At 49.2% G+C, this 19,385-nt stretch overlaps 1 protein-coding gene across 1 annotated transcript in view; it reads left to right on the top strand.

Annotated features, from left to right (window-relative positions):
- The window catches only part of LOC144672872 (SCO-spondin-like), a 168,098-nt gene that overhangs the window by 20,054 nt on the left and 128,659 nt on the right, over positions 1-19,385 (top strand). Inside the window, exons 2-5 of the mRNA XM_078534862.1 lie at positions 5,270-5,416; positions 11,506-11,660; positions 14,834-15,054; positions 16,475-16,513. Of these exons, the coding sequence (XP_078390988.1) occupies positions 5,270-5,416; positions 11,506-11,660; positions 14,834-15,054; positions 16,475-16,513 (562 nt within the window). The remainder of the gene's footprint in view (positions 1-5,269; positions 5,417-11,505; positions 11,661-14,833; positions 15,055-16,474; positions 16,514-19,385) is intronic.

The raw sequence follows: 19,385 nt of genomic DNA, 5'->3' as shown, positions 1-19,385 counted from the left end.
CGAAAACTACTGAAGTTATACCTACCACCACTGATTGAATTCAAATTCTCATTGTCTCACCAGCCCCTTTGAACTTCACCTTTTAACAATAAAACCCCTTTCATAGAACCAGTTTTATTAGTGTTATAAACACATTGCTTGATAGCTGTTAGAAATGTGTCAGTTTTCACCCCACTTCTTGAATACCCTATTCAAAAAATGTGATTTCACTCTAATTCTCTGTTTACATCCAGTACAAATCAAAGCACTCAGACCAACTGGCTTTAATTCAATTAAGACACACCCATAGACTAAACCTCTATTTCAAAAGAAAAGTATTTTCCAATAATATTAAATACACTAATAGCTTCATGACAATGGCGGAGCAGGCTCGAGTGGCCGAATAGTCTACTCCCGTTTCTTGTTCATGTGTTTGTGTATGAGAGAGTGAATGGTGATTTGAACTGGAAGTGTGTGAAATCCCTGGGAATGTGTGATGGGTTTGTGAGTGTGTGAGTTTAGAGTGACGAGAAAAGTGATTTGCCCAGGCGGAAGGAAAGAGATTATTCATTCCCTTGCGACACTGGGTGGCTGTCCTCTTTTCACAGAATCACAGAATCTCACAGTGCAGAAGAGGCCCTTCAGCCCATCGAGTCTTCACGAACACGTGAGAAACACCTGACCTACCTACCTAATCCCATTTACCAGCACTTGGCCCATAGCCTTGAATGTTATGACGTGCCAAGTGATCATCCAGCTACCTTTTAAAAGATGTGAGGCAACCCACCTCCACCACCCTCCCAGGCAGCGCATTCCAGACCGTCACCACCCTCTGGGTAAAAAGGTTTTTCCTCAAATCCACCCTAAACCTCCTGCCCCTCACTTTGAACTTATGCCCCCTTGTGACTGACCCTTCTAATAAGGGAAACAGCTGCTCCCTATCCACCCTGTCCATGCCCCTCATAATCTTGTACACCTCGATCAGGTCGACCTTCAGTCTTCTCTGCTCCAACGAAAACAACCCAAGTCTATCCAACCTCTCTTCATAACTTAAATGTTTCATCCCAGGCAACATCCTGGTGAATCTCCTCTGCACCCTCTCCAGTGCAATCACATCCTTCCTATAATGTGGTGACCAGAACTGCACACAGTACTCCAGCTGTGGCCTCACCAAGGTTCTATACAACTCCAACATGACCTCCCTACTTTTGTAATCTATGCCTCTATTGATAAAGGCAAGTGTCCCATATGCCTTTTTCACCACCCAACTAAGATGCCCCTCCGCCTTCAGAGATCTATGGACACACACGCCAAGGTCCCTTTGTTCCTCAGAACTTCCTAGTGCCATGCCGTTCATTGAATACTTCCTTGTCAAATTACTCCTTCCAAAGTGTATCACCTCACACTTTTCAGGGTTAAATTCCATCTGCCACTTATCTGCCCATTTGACCAACCCGTCTATATCTTCCTGTAGCCCAAGACACTCAACCTCACTGTTAACCACCCGGCCAATCTTTGTGTCATCTGCAAACTTACTAATCCTACCCCCTACATAGTCATCTATGTCGTTTATATGAATGACGAATAATAGGGGACCCAGCTCAGATCCCTGTGGTACACCACTGGACACTGGCTTCCGGTCACTAAAGCATCCTTCTGTCATCACCCCCTGTCTCCTACAACTAAGCCAATTTTGAATCCACCTTATCAAATTACCCTGTACCCCATGTGCATTTGCCTTCTTTATAAGTCTCCCATGTGGGACCTTGTCAAAGGCTTTGCTGAAATCCATATAAACTACATCAACCGCACTACCCTCATCTACACACCTGGTCACCTCCTCAAAAAATTCAATCAAATTTGTTAGGCATGACCTCCCTCTGACAAAGCCATGCTGACTATCCCTGATCAAACCTTGCCTCTCCAAATGGAGATAGATACACTCCTTCAGAAATTTCTCCAATAGTTTCCCTACCACTGACGTGAGACTCACTGGCCTGTAGTTTCCTGGCTTATCTCTACAACCCTTCTTAAATAGCGGAACCACATTAGCTGTTCTGCAATCATCTGGCACCTCCCCCGTGGCCAGAGAGGAATTAAAGATTTGGATCAGAGCCCCTGCGGTCTCCTCCCTTGCCTCCCTCAGCAGTCTGGGACACAAATCATCCGGACCTGGAGATTTGTCCACTTTTAAGCCTGCCAACACCTCCAATACCTTGTCACTCCCTATATCAATTTGCTTAAGAACCTCGCAGTCTCTCTCCCTGAGTTTGATACCTTCATCCTCATTCTCTTGGGTGAAGACGGACATGAAGTATTCATTCAACACTCTAGCGATGTCCTCTCGCTCCACCCATAGATTGCCCCCTTGGTCCCTTAATGGCCCTATTCTTTCCCTGGTTCTCCTCTTCCCATTGATATACTTATAGAATATCTTGGGATTTTGCCTACTTTTACCAGCCAGAGCTTTCTCATATCCCCTCTTTGCTCTCCTAATTGCTTTCTTAAGCTCCACCCTGCACTTTCTGTACTCCACTAATGCCCCCACTGATTTGCTTCCCTTGTACCTGCTAAAAGCCTCTCTTTTCCTTCTCATCGTAACCTGAATATCTCTGGTCATCCATGGTTCTCTAGGCTTGTTACTTCTTCCTATCACCCTAGAGGGAACATGTTGAACCTGTACCCTCCCCATTTCCTTTTTGAACACCCCCCACTGCTCCTCTGTAGATTTCCCCACAAGTAGCTGTTCCCAGTCTACCTTGGCCAGATCCTGCCTTATTTTACTAAAATCCACTCTCCCCCAATTCAAAGCATTTTTTCGCAACTTGTCTATTTCTTTGTCCATAACAAGCTTAAACTGTACCATGTTATGGTCGCTATCACTAAAATGCTCCCCCACCACCACCTCAGCCACCTGTCTGGCTTCATTCCCCAGAATTAGGTCCAGCAATGCGCAGTCCCTTGTTGGACCCTCTACATAATGACCTAAAAAGTTCTCCTGTACACATTTCAAGAAATCCACTCCATCCAAGCCCTTAACACTATGTCTATCCCAATTAATGTTGGGAAAGTTGAAATCACCTAATATAATTACCCTATTGTTATTGTTTTTACACACCTCCACAAATTGTGCACATATTTGCTCCTCAATTTCCCGCTGACTATCTGGGGGTCTATAATAAACACCTAACAATGTGGCTGCCCCTTTTTTATTCCTAAACTCTACCCACAAAGCTTCATTCGATGCCCCCTCCAAGATATCATCTCTCCTTACTGCATTAACTGACTCCTTAACTAATAATGCAACACCTCCTCCTCTTTTACCCCCTCCCCTGTCTCGCCAGAAGGTTTTATATCCCGGAATGTTGAGCTGCCAATCCTGCCCTTCCCTCAAACACGTCTCAGTGATGGCTACTATATCACAATTCCACATGTCAATCCTCACCCTTAACTCATCAGTTTTACCTGTAATACTCCTGGCATTAAAGTAGAGGCCATCCAGCCTTGCCTTACTCCCTTGAAATTTAATGCAGCTGTACTCCCTCTGACTTGATTGTTTTACTGTATTATGATGGTTCCCTATTCTGCTAACATTCTGTGTCCCCCTCCCCTTGCCGAATTAGTTTAAATTCCTCCCAACAGCACTAGCAAACCCGTCCACAAGGGTGTTAGTCCCGCTCTGGTTCAGATGGAGACTGTCCCGCTTGTCCAGGTCCCACCTTCCCCAGGGTGTTGGCACTGACCAGTGCTGCCACCCCGCCCAAGCCCAGTTGGTGATGTTGCTGCCCATCCTGTGGCCAGAGTGGATTTACAGGACATCACGGCGGGCCTCCACTGCATCTAAAAAGCAGTCGATGGACGTGTCATTAAACCAGGGGGGCTGCAGTCTTCTTGCTTTTTGGAGCCATTTCTTCCCTGCAGCTGTGCTGGGCTGGAAACTCTGAGATGTGTTCGTGTGGCTGCACTTTAAATATGGCGCCCAGTGTGAGGAAGCAGTGGGATAATGAGAATGCATAATTAATGAGGTGGGATTGGGACAAAATGGTGTAAAAGGCCACCATTGCGGCCAGCGGGTAAAACATCATTTTTCCCACTTAGTGCAAATCTGGGACAGTTCCGCCCTAGGCCTGTTTTTCTCGGGGCAGTTGCAAGCCTGAAGATGAGGGCTAGAGTTTGAGGGGCAGCAGTCTGTATCAAACATGGCTGACCAGGAATCTCTCTCGCTGTTACTGGCTGCCATCGCCATGTGCTGGGAGGATTTACCCAACCTGTTTGTTTGCATTCTGAACACACCTTCCATGGCCATCAATCCTGGGGTGAGGCTGGAACCTAGAGCTTTAGGCTCAGAGGCAGGGATGCTGCCCATTGCACCACTCGACCCTCCTCTCTCTATGATGTTTGCCCAACTGCATCACCTCACATTTCTCTGTATTAAGTTCCACCTGTCACTTGTCTGTCCATCCTGTCAGCCTATTTCCTGTGTCCTGTTTTGTATAATCCTCAATGCCAGCTTTCTCTCCACATTTGGATCATTGACAAATTTGAAATGTTACTCTGTATTCCAAAATCCAAGTGATTTCTATATAAAAGCAACGATCCTCGCCTTAGGGAACATCACCGTATACCATCCCCCAGTCTGAAAAAGAACCATTTACCATCACTCGCTGTTTCCTGTTTCCAGTTCAAATTTTTATTCGAGTTGACACTGACTTGCTCACTAGGATGACCAGACGTCCGGTTTTGCTGGGACAGTCCCAGTTTTTATTATCCGGGTGTTCCAAAAATTTCCTAAAGATAGTTCAAATGTTCAGGTTTTTCCCTCTCCCCTTTTTGTCCAATTGAAACTTGGCCTGTGGAGGAAGAAATGTTGTCCTTCTGTAAATGCCTAACAGACGGGATTACATTGCCTGCAGTGGACCTGTATCCCTCCCACTACCCCCTTTACCCCCTCCACGGGAGTTGTCACAACCTTTTTGGTACTGACTGCACCATTGCTGATGACAACCTACGGAATACAGTTGCCAACTCTGACTGGACATATTCTGGGAGATATCACATGACCTCCCACCTTTGATTGTTCCTCTCCCAGACTCCAGCCATTGGCTGCCCAGCATGTCAATGATCACAGAGCCCCACCTCCCCACAGCTTTTCAATATGTCCTACTTTTGTAAACCTGGTCACCCTACTGATTGGAAGAGACCACAAGGGCAGCTCCAGTGAAGTGTGCATTACCTTTATCCTAGGCTTGCTCTCGATTCTGGTGTCTGTAATTGTCTCTTCCCACACTAGGCTGGAGTTCATGGACTGAGTGGAGCTCTTGTTCCAGATCCTGTGGGGCAGGATTTGAGTTTCGCAATCGGAGCTGTGACCCTGATCTCCAGGAATTTTGTATTGGGAATTCTCAGGAAACACGAAGCTGCAGTGGGACATGTGATGGTGAGTTTCTGGCAGTGATGTGACGTTTATCAAAATCACAGTCAACACTTCTCACACCTTCTCTTTCAACCGCAGCTTGGGTGGTGTGGAGTAAATGGTCGACATGGTCACCATGCAGTGTGTCATGTGGAGGAGGTGAGCAGACCCGGACACGCTCCTGTCTCAATCCACCGTGTGAAGGCTTCCCAGTCCAAAGCAAAACCTGTCAGACCCAGGTCTGTCTTGGTGAGTCAGTTAATCCTTACCTTGCTGAATATGGCCTGGGGAGTGGCGGTGGGGGGTGGGGTGGGGGAGAAGAAGGTGGCGTAGTGCTAATGTCACTGGGCTAGTAATCCAGAGGTAAATAAAAGGAGAAAATGCTGCAAAAACTCAGCAGGTCTGGCAGCATCTGTGGAGAGAGAAACAAAGTTAATGTTTCGAGTCTGAGTGACTCTTCAGAGCTGAGGGAGGGAGAAATATGATGGCTTTTATACTGTTGCTGGGGGTTGTGGGGGTGGGGGGTGGGGGAGGTGGAGCAAAATAGAATGTCAGGGATAGGCCGGAGATCAGGAAAGGTAAAATGACAAAGATGTCATGGACATGGGACAAAGGGAGTGGTAATGATAGTGTTAAAGACTAAAGTTGTGGATTGTATTTCTGTTTAAAGTGAACGCAATTTCTCGGTTTGGGGAATATTTCCTGGATTTTATAGTTAAGAAACTATAAGGATTGTTGCCAAAAGCATGTTTTATTTTGTACCTTTGATAAAGCATTTTGAGGTTATTTTGTAAGATTTTGTTCTGTGTATTTTTTATCTTAAACATACAAGTTTTATTTTTTCCTTTTTAATTAACATTTTTAATTCTCAAAAATTATGAGCTATCACTGGAGTCCTGAGCTTTTGTGTTCAGTAGATTTCCCTTCTCCCTTCTACAACTCAGAAAAAACAATTATGATCAGCACAGATGGATTTCAACCTGAGATCTTGCTTTCTCAGCATTAACATCAGCTGCGGTTGTACCAGTAACTCACCTCCTGACTCTCCAAAGCCTGTCCACCACCTACAAGGCACAAGTCAGGAATGTGATGGAATACTCCCCACTTGCCTGGATGAGGGCAGCTCCAGGAATGCTCAAGAAGCTCAACACCATCCAGGACAAAGCAGCCCACGTGATTGGCACCACATCCACAACCATTCATTCCCTCCACCACCGACGCACAGTAGCAGCAGTGTGTACCATCGACAAGACACACTGCAGGAATTCACCAAGGCTCCTTAGACAGCACCTTCCAAACCCATGACCACTACCACCTAGAAGGACAAGGGCAGCAGATAGATGGGAACACCACCACCTGCACATTCCCCTGCAAGTCACTCACCATCCTGACTTAGAAATATATCGGCCGTTCCTTCACTGTCGCTAGGTCAAAATCCTGGAACTCCCTCCCTAACAGCACTGTGGGTGTACCTACACCACATGGACTGCAGTGGTTCAAGAAGGCAGCTCACTACCACCTTCTCAAGGGTAACTAGGGATGGGCAATAAATGCTGGTCCAGCCAGCGAAGCCCACATCCCGTGAATGAATAAAGAAACCCCTGACAGTTTATTTCCTGTTTTATAGTCAGCTTGCTTTCCATTCTGCTACAAAGCCCCTGAATCCACATGTCCTGTTTTTCATGATGAATTTAGTACCTCATCAAATTTCTTTGGATATCCAAATATATTCCATTGTCTGTATTACATTTCACATTAATGGGGAGAGTGAGGGGAAGGAGGGAGGGAGAGACAGGGGAGAGAGTGATGACAAGTTGGTTGTGCTGGTTTCCAATGCCTATCGTTGAGCAGTTTTCTCTCTTTGTAGAGGTCGGCTGCCCTGCAGACCGATTATACCGAGAATGCGTGAGCAGTGAGGGTTGTCCGTACAGCTGTGCCCATCTTAATGGGCTGGTGGATTGTTTCAGTGAAGGCTGTGAGGAGGGCTGTCACTGTCCCATCAACATGTACCTTCACAATGGATCCTGTGTCAAGGTGAGAAATACAAACTGGACTCACAATTTACTGATGACAAATGGTTGATGAAATATCCAGGCTTTATCGCTGGTCTGTGCTGAGGAAGCTGATCTCAGCTCATGTGGTACTGAGTTTCACAGCGCCTGTCTGTGAAGGTGCCTTTCCCTGTAAGGCCGCCTGCCTGTGAAGGTGCCTTTGTTTGTAAGGCCGCCTGCCTGTGAAGGTGCCTTTGCCTGTAAGGCCGCCTGTCTGTCTTGTGTTGTGACTGCCTCTGTGTCACTTCCTCTGTTGGAAGCCACACAGAGGCAGCTTTGATGTTGGGTGGATTTGAGGAGGGTGGTGTTGGGTAGGTTTGGGGGGGATGGAGTTGGGTTAGTTTGGGGGGGATGGTGCTGGGTGGGTTTTGGGGGGACGGTGTTGGGAGGGTTTGGGGGGACGGTGTTGGGTGGGTTTGGGGGGACGGTGTTGGGTAGGTTTGGGGGGGATGGAGTTGGGTTAGTTTGGGGGGGATGGTGCTGGGTGGGTTTTGGGGGGACGGTGTTGGGAGGGTTTGGGGGGACGGTGTTGGGTGGGTTTGGGGGGGGTGGTGTTGGGTGGGTTTGGGGGGATGGAGTTGGGTTGGTTTGGGGGGGATGGTGCTGGGTGGGTTTTGGGGGGACGGTGTTGGGAGGGTTTGGGGGGGACGGTGTTGGGTGGGTTTGGGGGGGGTGGTGTTGGGTGGGTTTGGAGGGGATGGTGTTGGTTGGGTTTGGGGGGGATGGTGTTGGGTGGGTTTGGTGGGGACGGTGCTGGGTGGGTTTGGGGGGGAGGGTGCTGGGTGGGTTTGGGGGATGGTGTTGGGTGGGGATGGTGTTGGGTGGGTTTGGGGGGATGGTGTTGGGTGGATTTGGTGGGGACGGTGTTGGGTGGGTTTGGTGGGGACGGTGTTGGGTGGATTTGGGGGGACGGTGTTGGGTGGGTTTGGGGGGACGGTGTTGGGTGGGTTTGGGGGGACGGGGTGGGGTGGGGGGGACGGTGTTGGGTGGGTTTGGGGGGACGGTGCTGGGTGGGTTTGGGGGGAAGGTGTTGGGTGGGTTTGGGGGGGTGGTGTTGTGTGGTTTTGGTGGGGACGGTGCTGGGTGGGTTTGGGGGGGAGGGTGCTGGGTGGGTTTGGGGGATGGTGTTGGGTGGGTTTGGGGGGATGGTGTTGGGTGGGTTTGGTGGGGACGGTGTTGGTTGGGTTTGGGGGGACGGTGTTGGTTGGGGTGGGGGGGACTGTGTTGGTTGGGTTTGGGGGGATGGTGTTGGTTGGGGTGGGGGGGATGGTGCTGGGTGGGTTTTGGGGGGACGGTGCTGGGTGGGTTTGGGGGGGACGGTGTTAGGTGGGTTTTGGGGGGACGGTGCTGGGTGGGTTTTGGGGGGATGGTGCTGGGTGGTTTGGGGGGGACGGTGTTGGGTGGGTTTGGGGGGGACGGTGTTGGGTGGTTTGGGGGGGACGGTGTTGGGTGGGTTTGGGGGCGATGGTGTTGGTTGGGGTCGGGGGGATGGTGCTGGGTGGGTTTGGGGGCGATGGTGTTGGTTGGGGTGGGGGTACAGAATTTCAGGAATGCCGTGTTGGCACGGCCAGCTCTTGCCTTCCTGCCTCTGGGTGTTTTTTGCCAATGCAGCTCTCACCCCGGCAGCAGCGAGCACCCCATTAAATTAATCAACACAATCTGCATTTTACCAACAGAACCGAGGACACAAAACTTAGAAACATTGTGAACTGTGGGGAGGATAGTTACAAATTTCAAAAGGACAGAGACAAGTTGGTGGAATGGGCAGACTGGTGTCTGATGAAATTTAATGCACAGAAATGTGATGTGATTCAGTTTGGTCAGAAGAACATGGAGAGACAATATAATATAAAGGGTTCAATTGTAAAGAGGGTGCAGGAATAGAGTGACCTTGATGGATGTACATTTCTTTTGAGGTACACATTAACAATTTAATGCCCCATTTGAAATGGGCACTAATGCCACTAGAACAAAAACAAACTAAAACTTAAAAAGAAAAGTAATAATTCAAATTAACATGACATTTCCAGGGCTGGTGATGCACTCCAGCCAATCCTCTCCACTGCCACCCTCAGTACCCACCAGTCACAGAATGTGTCAACTGTACCAGCGGATACCACGTGACAGACTGACCAACCCTGTGTACTGCCCACTGCCTGCACCTGCTGATGGCCACCTTGGCCAGCACCAGGGGTAGTCTGCCTCTCCGAGATGTGTCTCATTCTGCCCGTTCCCCACTGTACCAGGTGGCCAAAGATCAGAAGAATGGGACTGAAGTGAAATCAGAAGTTGAAGCCCCTTCAGTTGATGGGCGAGGGACTGAAACCTCTCACACTCTGTACTAACCTGAGAAAAGAGACTTGCTGTCAAAGCTTTGTATTGTCCACTCATCAGGACAGACACAACAATGCAAAATTTCAAAGGCTGCAATGATTTATGCTGCATGAGAAAAGGCTGCTGATTGGTTGGCAAGTCAGCTCTGAATGGTCAGGGTATCACCATGGCAAGTGCACCAAGGGTGTATTGTCCCCATGCTTAAGTTTAATTGAAAAAAGGCTGAATGCCTGGACATGTTGTGGGAATTCTGTGTGGGAATATCTGTCGCTTCGAGCAAGTGTAGGTGAACCACATTGCAAACACATCTGATAATCTGCAATTGGTTGTTTGTGTAATTCTTAACAGAATTAGGATTGTTCAATCAGTGCTGTCTTGTCCTGGGATTTTAGGACCAGATCAGTAGTGAGTAGAAAGTTGCTTACTGATAAAGGTGAGTGGTGCAGCCAGTGGGAATACAGCCTGTGGCAAGCTGCAGCTTGTGGCATCAATAGAGATGCAGTGATGGACATTTAAGGGGATATTTCAGAATACACAGAATGGACACTGTCAAGAGATTATCCAGATAATCCAGAGATTATTACCTTTGAAGTTTTGCTTTTCAATTTAGTGCCTAGTTCCTCATATTCTCTGTGCAGAACCTCTTTCCTAGTTCTACCTATGTCGTTGGTACCTACATGGACCATGACAACTGGATCCTTCTCCCTCCCACTGCAGGTTCCTCCCCAGCCCTGAGCAGATGTCCCAAACCTTGGCATTGGGCAGGCAACACAGCTGTCTGGACTCACGCTGTCAACTGCAGAGAACTTTGTCAATCTCCCTCACTATTCTATCCCCAACTACCACTACATTCCTTTTAACACCCCCCCACTTGAATGGTTTCCTCCACCATGGTTGCCATGGTCACCCTGCTCATCCACACTCTGCCCTCACTGTTGTACATACAAGCTTCAAGAGTCTCAAACCTGTTGCACAATTAAAAAGACTAAGGTCCTCCACTCCCACCTTATTGATTCCCTTATCTGCCTGTCTCACTGTCACACCCCCCTGTCCCTGATCAAATCAGATGAAGCTAATCTAAAGGAAGTGACTGCCTTCTGGAACAAAATGTCCAGGTAACTTTCCCCCGCCCTGATGCGTCACAATGTCTGCAGCTCAGCCTCCAGCTAATTAACTCTAAGCCAAAGCTCCTCAAGCCGCAGACACTTACTGTAGGTGTGGTTGCCATGCATTGCTCCCACGGGCTGCAGCCTTGACTCATCATCCATCCTGCCATCTCTACTGTGTTAATCAAATACATTTATTTCTCTTAATTAATGTATAGTTCCACTCTTCACCGAACTCCCTCACTCACCAAACTCTCATCTTTACACGCTATGCATTCAAAGCAGCACTCAGTGCAGACCAATCAGCACCGAGAAACCCCTATATTTATACTTTCTGAAAAACGAATGCGTCAAGCTCTGCTAAAGCTCAGAAACCAGTTTAGGCTCAGGCTGCCTAATTAACTAGCTACAGCTGCTCTCAGAAAGCTTGTATAGCACTCCAAATCTGATCTACAATTCCAAAGACCTGAGTCAGACCCTGCTGACTAGGGAACCAGTGCTAACCAGCCACCTAACTAACTAACTGTACAGCTGCAAACGGTGATCTTGTTGAATGGTAGAGCAAACTGGAAAAGCCAGTCCTATTTCTTATGTTCTTAAACCTGTCATGTTTTATCTTTAGGAATGCAGCTGTGCTATAAAGGAGGATATTCTGCTGTTATTTCAGAATTATTCAGTTAATCCGTCAGTCACTCCAACTATTCTGACTGACGATGGTGCTGAGTTGCAGGAGGAGATCCTATCAGGGACCACTCTACACCATGAGTGCAGCAATTGGTAAGGAATGTTCCAGAATCTTTTCACTGAGCAGAATCAGCTGACATGTAATGATCAGTTCTGAGACTGACTTCAAAGAGAAAGAGGCAGAGAAAGGATTGGAAGGGTTGAGTGGATCAGGGCAGGTTGCAGGAGGGTGAGGAGTGAACTAATGGGTCATGGGAAACTCTTTCGAGTTACCAACAATCACAGATTGTAACTCTTTCGAGTACAATCACAGTTCTTGGTTTCCGGGAGTGGGACATGAACCCACAACCCTCTGATTCAAAGGCGAGGGTGCTATGAACTGAGCCGCAGCTGACACCTCAATGGGTCATGGGAGTAGAACCTGGCCCAGAATCAAATTAATAACTGCAGCACTCACAGCTCCCATGCATTGCAACTGCAGCACTCCCAGCTCCCATGCATTGCAACTGCAGCACTCCCAGCTCCCATGCATTGCAACTGCAGCACTCCCAGCCCCCATGCATTGCAACTGCAGCACTCCCAGCTCCCATTCATTGTAACTGCAGCACTCCCAGCTCCCATGCATTGTAACTACAGCATTCCCAGCTCCCATGCATTGTAACTGCAATATTCCCAGCTCCCATTCATTGTAACTACAGCATTCCCAGCTCCCATGTATTGTAACTGCAATATTCCCAGCTCTCATGCATTGTAACTGCAGCACTCCCAGCTCCCATGCATTGTAACTGCAGCATTCCCAGCCCCCATGCATTGTAACTACAGCATTCCCAGCTCCCATGCATTGTAACTGCAGCATTCCCAGCTCCCATGCATTGTAACTTTGTATTGTGAGGTAGTAAGTGGCTTGTGAAGAACCTAAATACTGGCACAGATCTGCTACTATGCTGTAAATACTGCAGCACACGCTGCTCCCATGCATTGTAACTGCAGCACACACAGCCCCCATGCATTGTAAATGCAGCACACACAGCCCCCATGCATTGTAACTGCAACACTCCTAGCAGAGGCAGATATGGAAGGTGAAGCCGAGAACATGCGACAGGACTGTGGATGCTAGGGTTTTGTGGGAGTTGGGGAGACGTGGGCTGGGGCCTGTGAGGGGGTGCAGGTGATAAAGGGGACGTGGGCCAGGGGAGGGAGGTTCAGGCTCAGAGGAGGTGTAAATGGGGAGAGGGGATGCAGGGGGAGACAGTGAGAGGGGAGTGGGCAGGGAGAGGATATGGGTTGAATGTAAAAGCTTCTATAAATACTTGAAGAGAAAAAGATTAGTGAAGGCAAATGTAGGTCCCTTACAGTCAGAAACGGGGAAATTATAATGGGGAACAAAGAAATGGCAGAAGAATTGAACACATATTTTGGTTCTGTCTTCACAAAAGAGGACACAAATAATTTCCCAGAAATGCTAGGGAACCAAGGGACTAGTGAGAGGGAGGAATTGAAGAAAATCAATATTAGTAAAAAAAAAATGGTGCGAGAGAAATTAATGGGGTTAAAGGCTGAAAAATCCCCAGGGCCTGATAATCTACATCCCAGAGTACTAAAGGAAGTGGCTCTGGAAATATTGAATGCATTGGTGGTCATCTTCCAAAATTCTATAGACTCTGGAGCAGTTCCTACAGATTGGAGGGGGGCAAATGTAACCCCACTATTTAAAAAAAGGAGGGAGAGAAAACACAGAATTAGAGACCAGTTAGCCTAACATCAGTAGTGGGGAAAATGCTAGAGTCTATTATAAAAAGTGTGGTAACAGAACACTTGGAAATCATTAACGGGATTAGACAAAGTGAGCGTGGGTTTATGAAAGGGAAATCATGCTTAACTAATCTACTGGAGTTTTTTGAGGATGTAACTAGTAGAATAGATAAGGGAGAACCAGTGGATGTGGTATATTTGGATTTCAAGAAGGCTTTTGATAAGGTCCCACATAAGAGGCGAGTGGGGAAAATTAAAGCACATTGGATTGGGGGTAATATACTGGCATCGATTGAGAATTGGTTGACAGACCGGAAACAGAGAGTGGGAATAAATGGATATTTTTCCGTTCCTGGGCCCCAGCTATTCGCAATATATATATAAATGACTTGGATGAGGGAACCAAATGCAATATTTCCAAGTTTACTGACAACACAAAACTGGGCAGGGCTGTGAGGAAGATGCAAGGAGGCTTCAGGTTGATTTAGACGAGTTGTGTGTGGGCAAACACATGGCAGATGCAGTATAACGTGGATAAATGTGAAGTTATACACTTCAGTGTGAAAAACAGAAAGGCAGAGTATTATTTAAATGGTGATATCTTGGGAAATGTGGATGTACAAAGGGATCTGGGTGTCCTTGTACACCAGTCAATGAAAGTAAATAGGCAGGTGCAGCAAACAGTTAAGAAGGCAAATGGTATGTTGGCCTTCATTGCAAGAGGACTTGAGTACAGAAGTAGGGATGTCTCACTGCAGCTGTACAGGGCCTTGGTGGGACCACACCTGGAGTATTGTGTGCAGTTTTGGTCTCCCTACCCAAGAAAGGATAAAGTTGCCATAGAGGGAGTGCAGTGAAGGTTCACTAGGCTGATACCGGGGATGGCAGGACTGTTGTATGAGGAGAGATTAGTTCGACTGGTTCTGTATTCACTAGAGTTTAGAAGAATGAGAGGGAATTTGATTGAAACGTATAAAATTCTAACAGGGATGGACAGACTGGATACAGGGAGGATGTTTCCCCTGGTTAGGGAGTCTAGAACCAGGGGCCACAGCCTCAGGATACGGGACAGGCATTTAGGACTGAGATGAGGAAACATTTCTTCACTCAGAGGATGGTCAACCTGTGGAATTCTCTACCAGAGAAGCTGTGGAGTCCAGGTCACTGAGTATATTCAAGAAAGGGGCATTAGGGGATTAGGGGCATCAAGGGGTATGGAGAGAAAGCAGGAATATGGTGTTGCGATAGAGGATCAGCCAAGATCATATTGAATGGTGGAGCAGGCTCGAAGGGCCGAATGGCCTACTCCTGCTTACGTTTCAATGTTTCTATGGGTTAGGAAAGAGGATGTGGGCTGGGAGTGGGGTGTGGGAGTTGCAGGAGGGGAAGGGTGCAGATGGGAAGGTGGGTGCAGGAGGTGAGGGAGGTGTTTGGATGAGATGAGTGTGTGTGAAGAGGTGGAGGTGTGAGGTGAGCTCCCAGAGTTGCATTAACCTTCCTGTGTTTCCACTCAGCACCTGTTGGAATGGACGGCTGGTCTGCTCATTCTCCGCCTGCGTCATCGACGGTCAGTTTTCCACCTGGAGCCCTTGGAGTCCCTGTTCACGGAGCTGCGGTGGAATTGGTCATATGACTAGGTCACGTGACTGTTCAAACCCAACGCCAGCCAATGGAGGCAGGGATTGCGCTGGACCACGAATTGATTTCAAATTCTGTCAAACCGTGGAGTGTGAAGGTGAGTGTGGGAAATGGGCGAGAATGAGAGAATCAGCGAGATCGAGAGAGATCAGCGAGATCGAGAGAGATCAGCGAGAGTGCGAGAGATCAGCGAGATCGAGAGAGATCAGCGAGAGCGAGAGAGATCAGCGAGAGTGCGAGAGATCAGCGAGATCGAGAGAGATCAGCGAGATCGGGAGAGATCAGAGAGAGTGAGAGAGATCAGCGAGATCGGGAGAGATCAGCGAGATCGGGAGAGATCAGCGAGATCGAGAGAGATCAGCGAGAGCGAGAGAGATCAGCGAGATCAGCGAGAGCGAGAGAGATCAGCGAGATCGAGAGAGATCAGCGAGATCGAGAGAGATCAGCGAGATCGGGAGAGATCAGAGAGATCGGGAGAGATCAGCGAGATCGGGAGAGATCAGCGAGATCGAGAGAGATCAGCGAGATCGGGAGAGATCAGAGAGAGTGAGAGAGATCAGCGAGAGTGAGAGAGATCAGCGAGATCGGGAGAGATCAGCGAGAGCGAGAGAGATCAGCGAGAGCGAGAGAGATCAGCGAGATCGGGAGAGATCAGCGAGATCGGGAGAGATCAGTGAGATCGAGAGAGATCAGCAAGATCGGGAGAGATCAGCGAGATCGAGAGAGATCAGCGAGATCGGGAGAGATCAGCGAGATCGGGAGAGATCAGCGAGATCGAGAGAGATCAGCGAGAGCGAGAGAGATCAGCGAGATCAGCGAGAGCGAGAGAGATCAGCGAGATCGAGAGAGATCAGCGAGATCGAGAGAGATCAGCGAGATCGGGAGAGATCAGAGAGATCGGGAGAGATCAGAGAGAGAGAGAGATCAGCGAGATCGGGAGAGATCAGTGAGATCGAGAGAGATCAGCGAGAGCGAGAGAGAGAGATCGGCGAGGGAGTGAGAGAATGAAAGGTCAGTGAGAGAGAGAAGGGCAAAAGTCAGAGAGATCGGCGAGAGTGAGAGGTCGGCGAGAGTGAGAGAGGTCGGCGAGAGTGAGAGAGGTCGGCGAGCGAGGGTGAGAGGTCAGCGAGAGTGAGAGGTCAGCGAGAGTGAGAGAGGTCGGCGAGTGAGGGAGAGAGGTCACTGAGGATGAGAGGTCAGCGAGGGTGAGATGTCGGCGAGAGTGAGAGGTCGGCGAGAGTGAGAGGTCAGCGAGCGAGGGTGAGAGGTCAGCGAGAGTGAGAGGTTGCTGAACATCAAGAGATGTGCGAGTGCAAATCTGGGTGAACCTCACGAGTTCTCATTGATCATTTTACGAGACGTTCTTGTCTTTCAAACATTAAAGTTCGGGCTGTGGGGGAAAGACCCCAGTCAGTGTTGGAAAGGCCAATCTCCATCTACATCCTGTGCTGTAGGTCAAAGGTCAGGAATCATTGTTGCCTATTCCAAATCCATCTAATGGCTTCTCTTTCTTTCAGAATCCATTCCAACAGGGGAGCCTGTCATCAGTTTACCAGGTAAAGGCAAAGATTCATCAACTCAGCACATTAAATCACTGCCTTCACACCCCCAAAACCTGAACCTCACCCCCTCTCCCTCTCCCTCTCCAAAACCTGATCCTCACCCGGTCTCCCTCTCCAAAACCTGATCCTCCATAGAACCATAGAACACGACAGCATAGAAAACAGGCCATTCGGCCCTTCTAGTCTGTGCCAAAATATTATTCCGCTAGTCCCATTGACCTGCACCTAGTCCATAACTCTCCAGACCTCTCCCATCCATGTATCTATCTAATTTATTCTTAAAACTTAAGAGTGAGCCCGCATTTACCACCTCAGATGGTAGCTCGTTCCACACTCTCACCACTCTCTGAGTGAAGAAGTTCCCCCTAATGTTCCCCCTAAACCTTTCCCCTTTCACCCTAAAGCCATGTCCTCTCGTGTTTATCTCTCCTAATCTAAGTGGAAAGAGCCCTCTCGCATTTACTCTGTCTATACCCCTCATAATTTTGTAAACTTCTATCAAATCTCCCCTTATTCTTCTACGCTCCAAGGAATAAAGTCCTAACCTGTTTAATCTTTCCCTGTAACTCAACTCCTTAAGACCCGGCAACATCCTAGTAAATCTTCTCTGCACTCTCTCAATCTTACTGATATCCTTCCTGTAGTTAGGCGACCAGAACTGCACACAATACTCCAAAGTTGGCCTCACCAATGTCTTATACAACCTCACCATAACATCCCAACTCCTATACTCAATACTTTGATTTATGAAGGCCAGTATGCCAAAAGCTTTCTTTACAACCTTGTCTACCTGTGACGCCACTTTCAGGGAATTATGTATCTGAACTCCCAGATCCCTTTGTTCCTCCGCACTCCTCAGTGCCCTACCATTTACTGTGTATGTCCTACCTTGGTTTGTCCTTCCAAAATGTAACACCTCATCCCCTCTCCCTCTCCAAAACCTGATCCTCACCCCCTCTCCCTCTCCCTCTCCCACTCCCTCTCCAAAACCTGATCCTCACCCCCTCTCCCTCTCCCTCTCCAAAACCTGATCCTCACCCCCTCTCCCTCTCCCTCTCCAAAACCTGATCCTCACCCCCTCTCCCTCTCCCTCTCCAAAACCTGATCCTCACCCCCTCGCCCTCTCCCTCTCCAAAACCTGATCCTCACCCCCTCTCCCTCTCCAAAACCTGATCCACACCCCCTCTCCCTCTCCAAAACCTGATCCACACCCCCTCTCCCTCTCCCTCTCCCACTCCCTCTCCAAAACCTGATCCTCACCCCCTCTCCCTCTCCCTCTCCAAAACCTGATCCTCACCCCCTCTCCCTCTCCCTCTCCAAAACCTGATCCTCACCCCCTCTCCCTCTCCAAAACCTGATCCTCACCCCCTCTCCCTCTCCAAAACCTGATCCTCACCCCCTCTCCCTCTCCCTCTCCGAAACCTGATACTCACCCCCTCTCCCTCTCCAAAACCTGATCCTCACCCCCTCTCCCTCTCCCTGTCCAAAACCTGATACTCACCCCCTCTCCCTCTCCCTCTCCAAAACCTGATCCACACCCCCTCTCCCTCTCCAAAACCTGATCCACACCCCCTCTCCCTCTCCCTCTCCCACTCCCTCTCCAAAACCTGATCCTCACCCCCTCTCCCTCTCCCTCTCCCACTCCCTCTCCAAAACCTGATCCTCACCCCCTCTCCCTCTCCCTCTCCAAAACCTGATCCTCACCCCCTCTCCCTCACCCTCTCCAAAACCTGATACTCACCCCCTCTCCCTCTCTAAAACCTGATCCTCACCCCCTCTCCCTCTCCCTGTCCAAAACCTGATCCTCACCCCCTCTCCCTCTCCCTCTCTAAAACCTGATCCACACCCCCTCTCACTCTCCCTCTCCAAAACCTGATCCACACCCCCTCTCCCTCTCCAAAACCTGATCCACACCCCCTCTCCCTCTCCCTCTCCAACTCCCTCTCCAAAACCTGATCCTCACCCCCTCTCCCTCTCCCTCTCCAAAACCTGATCCTCACCCCCTCTCCCTCTCCCTCTCCAAAACCTGATCCTCACCCCCTCTCCCTCTCTAAAACCTGATCCTCACCCCCTCTCCCTCTCCCTCTCCAAAACCTGATCCTCACCCCCTCTCCCTCTCCAAAACCTGATCCTCACCCCCTCTCCCTCTCCAAAACCTGATCCTCACCCCCTCTCCCTCTCCAAAACCTGATCCTCACCCCCTCTCCCTCTCCCTCTCCGAAACCTGATACTCACCCCCTCTCCCTCTCCAAAACCTGATCCTCACCCCCTCTCCCTCTCCCTCTCCAAAACCTGATCCTCACCCCCTCTCCCTCTCCCTCTCTAAAACCTGATCCACACCCCCTCTCACTCTCCCTCTCCAAAACCTGATCCTCACCCCCTCTCCCTCTCTAAAACCTGATCCACACCCCCTCTCACTCTCCCTCTCCAAAACCTGATCCTCACCCCCTCTCACTCTCCCTCTCCAAAACCTGATCCTCACCCCCTCTCCCTCTCCCTCTCCAAAACCTGATCCTCACCCCCTCTCACTCTCCCTCTCTAAAACCTGATCCACACCCCCTCTCCCTCTCCCTCTCTAAAACCTGATCCACACCCCCTCTCCCTCTCCCTCTCTAAAACCTGATCCTCACCCCCTCTCCCTCTCCCTCTCTAAAACCTGATCCTCACCCCCTCTCCCTCTCCCTCTCCAAAACCTGATCCTCACCCCCTCTCCCTCTACAAAACCTGATCCTCACCCCCTCTCCCTCTACAAAACCTGATCCTCACCCCCTCTCCCTCTCCAAAACCTGATCCTCACCCCCTCTCCCTCTCCAAAACCTGATCCTCACCCCCTCTCCCTCTCCCTCTCCAAAACCTGATCCTCACC

This window comes from Cetorhinus maximus, unplaced genomic scaffold (assembly GCF_964194155.1).
Source record: "Cetorhinus maximus unplaced genomic scaffold, sCetMax3.hap1.1 HAP1_SCAFFOLD_135, whole genome shotgun sequence".
NCBI lineage: Eukaryota > Metazoa > Chordata > Chondrichthyes > Lamniformes > Cetorhinidae > Cetorhinus > Cetorhinus maximus.
This window is presented reverse-complemented; position numbering and strand designations above follow the sequence as displayed.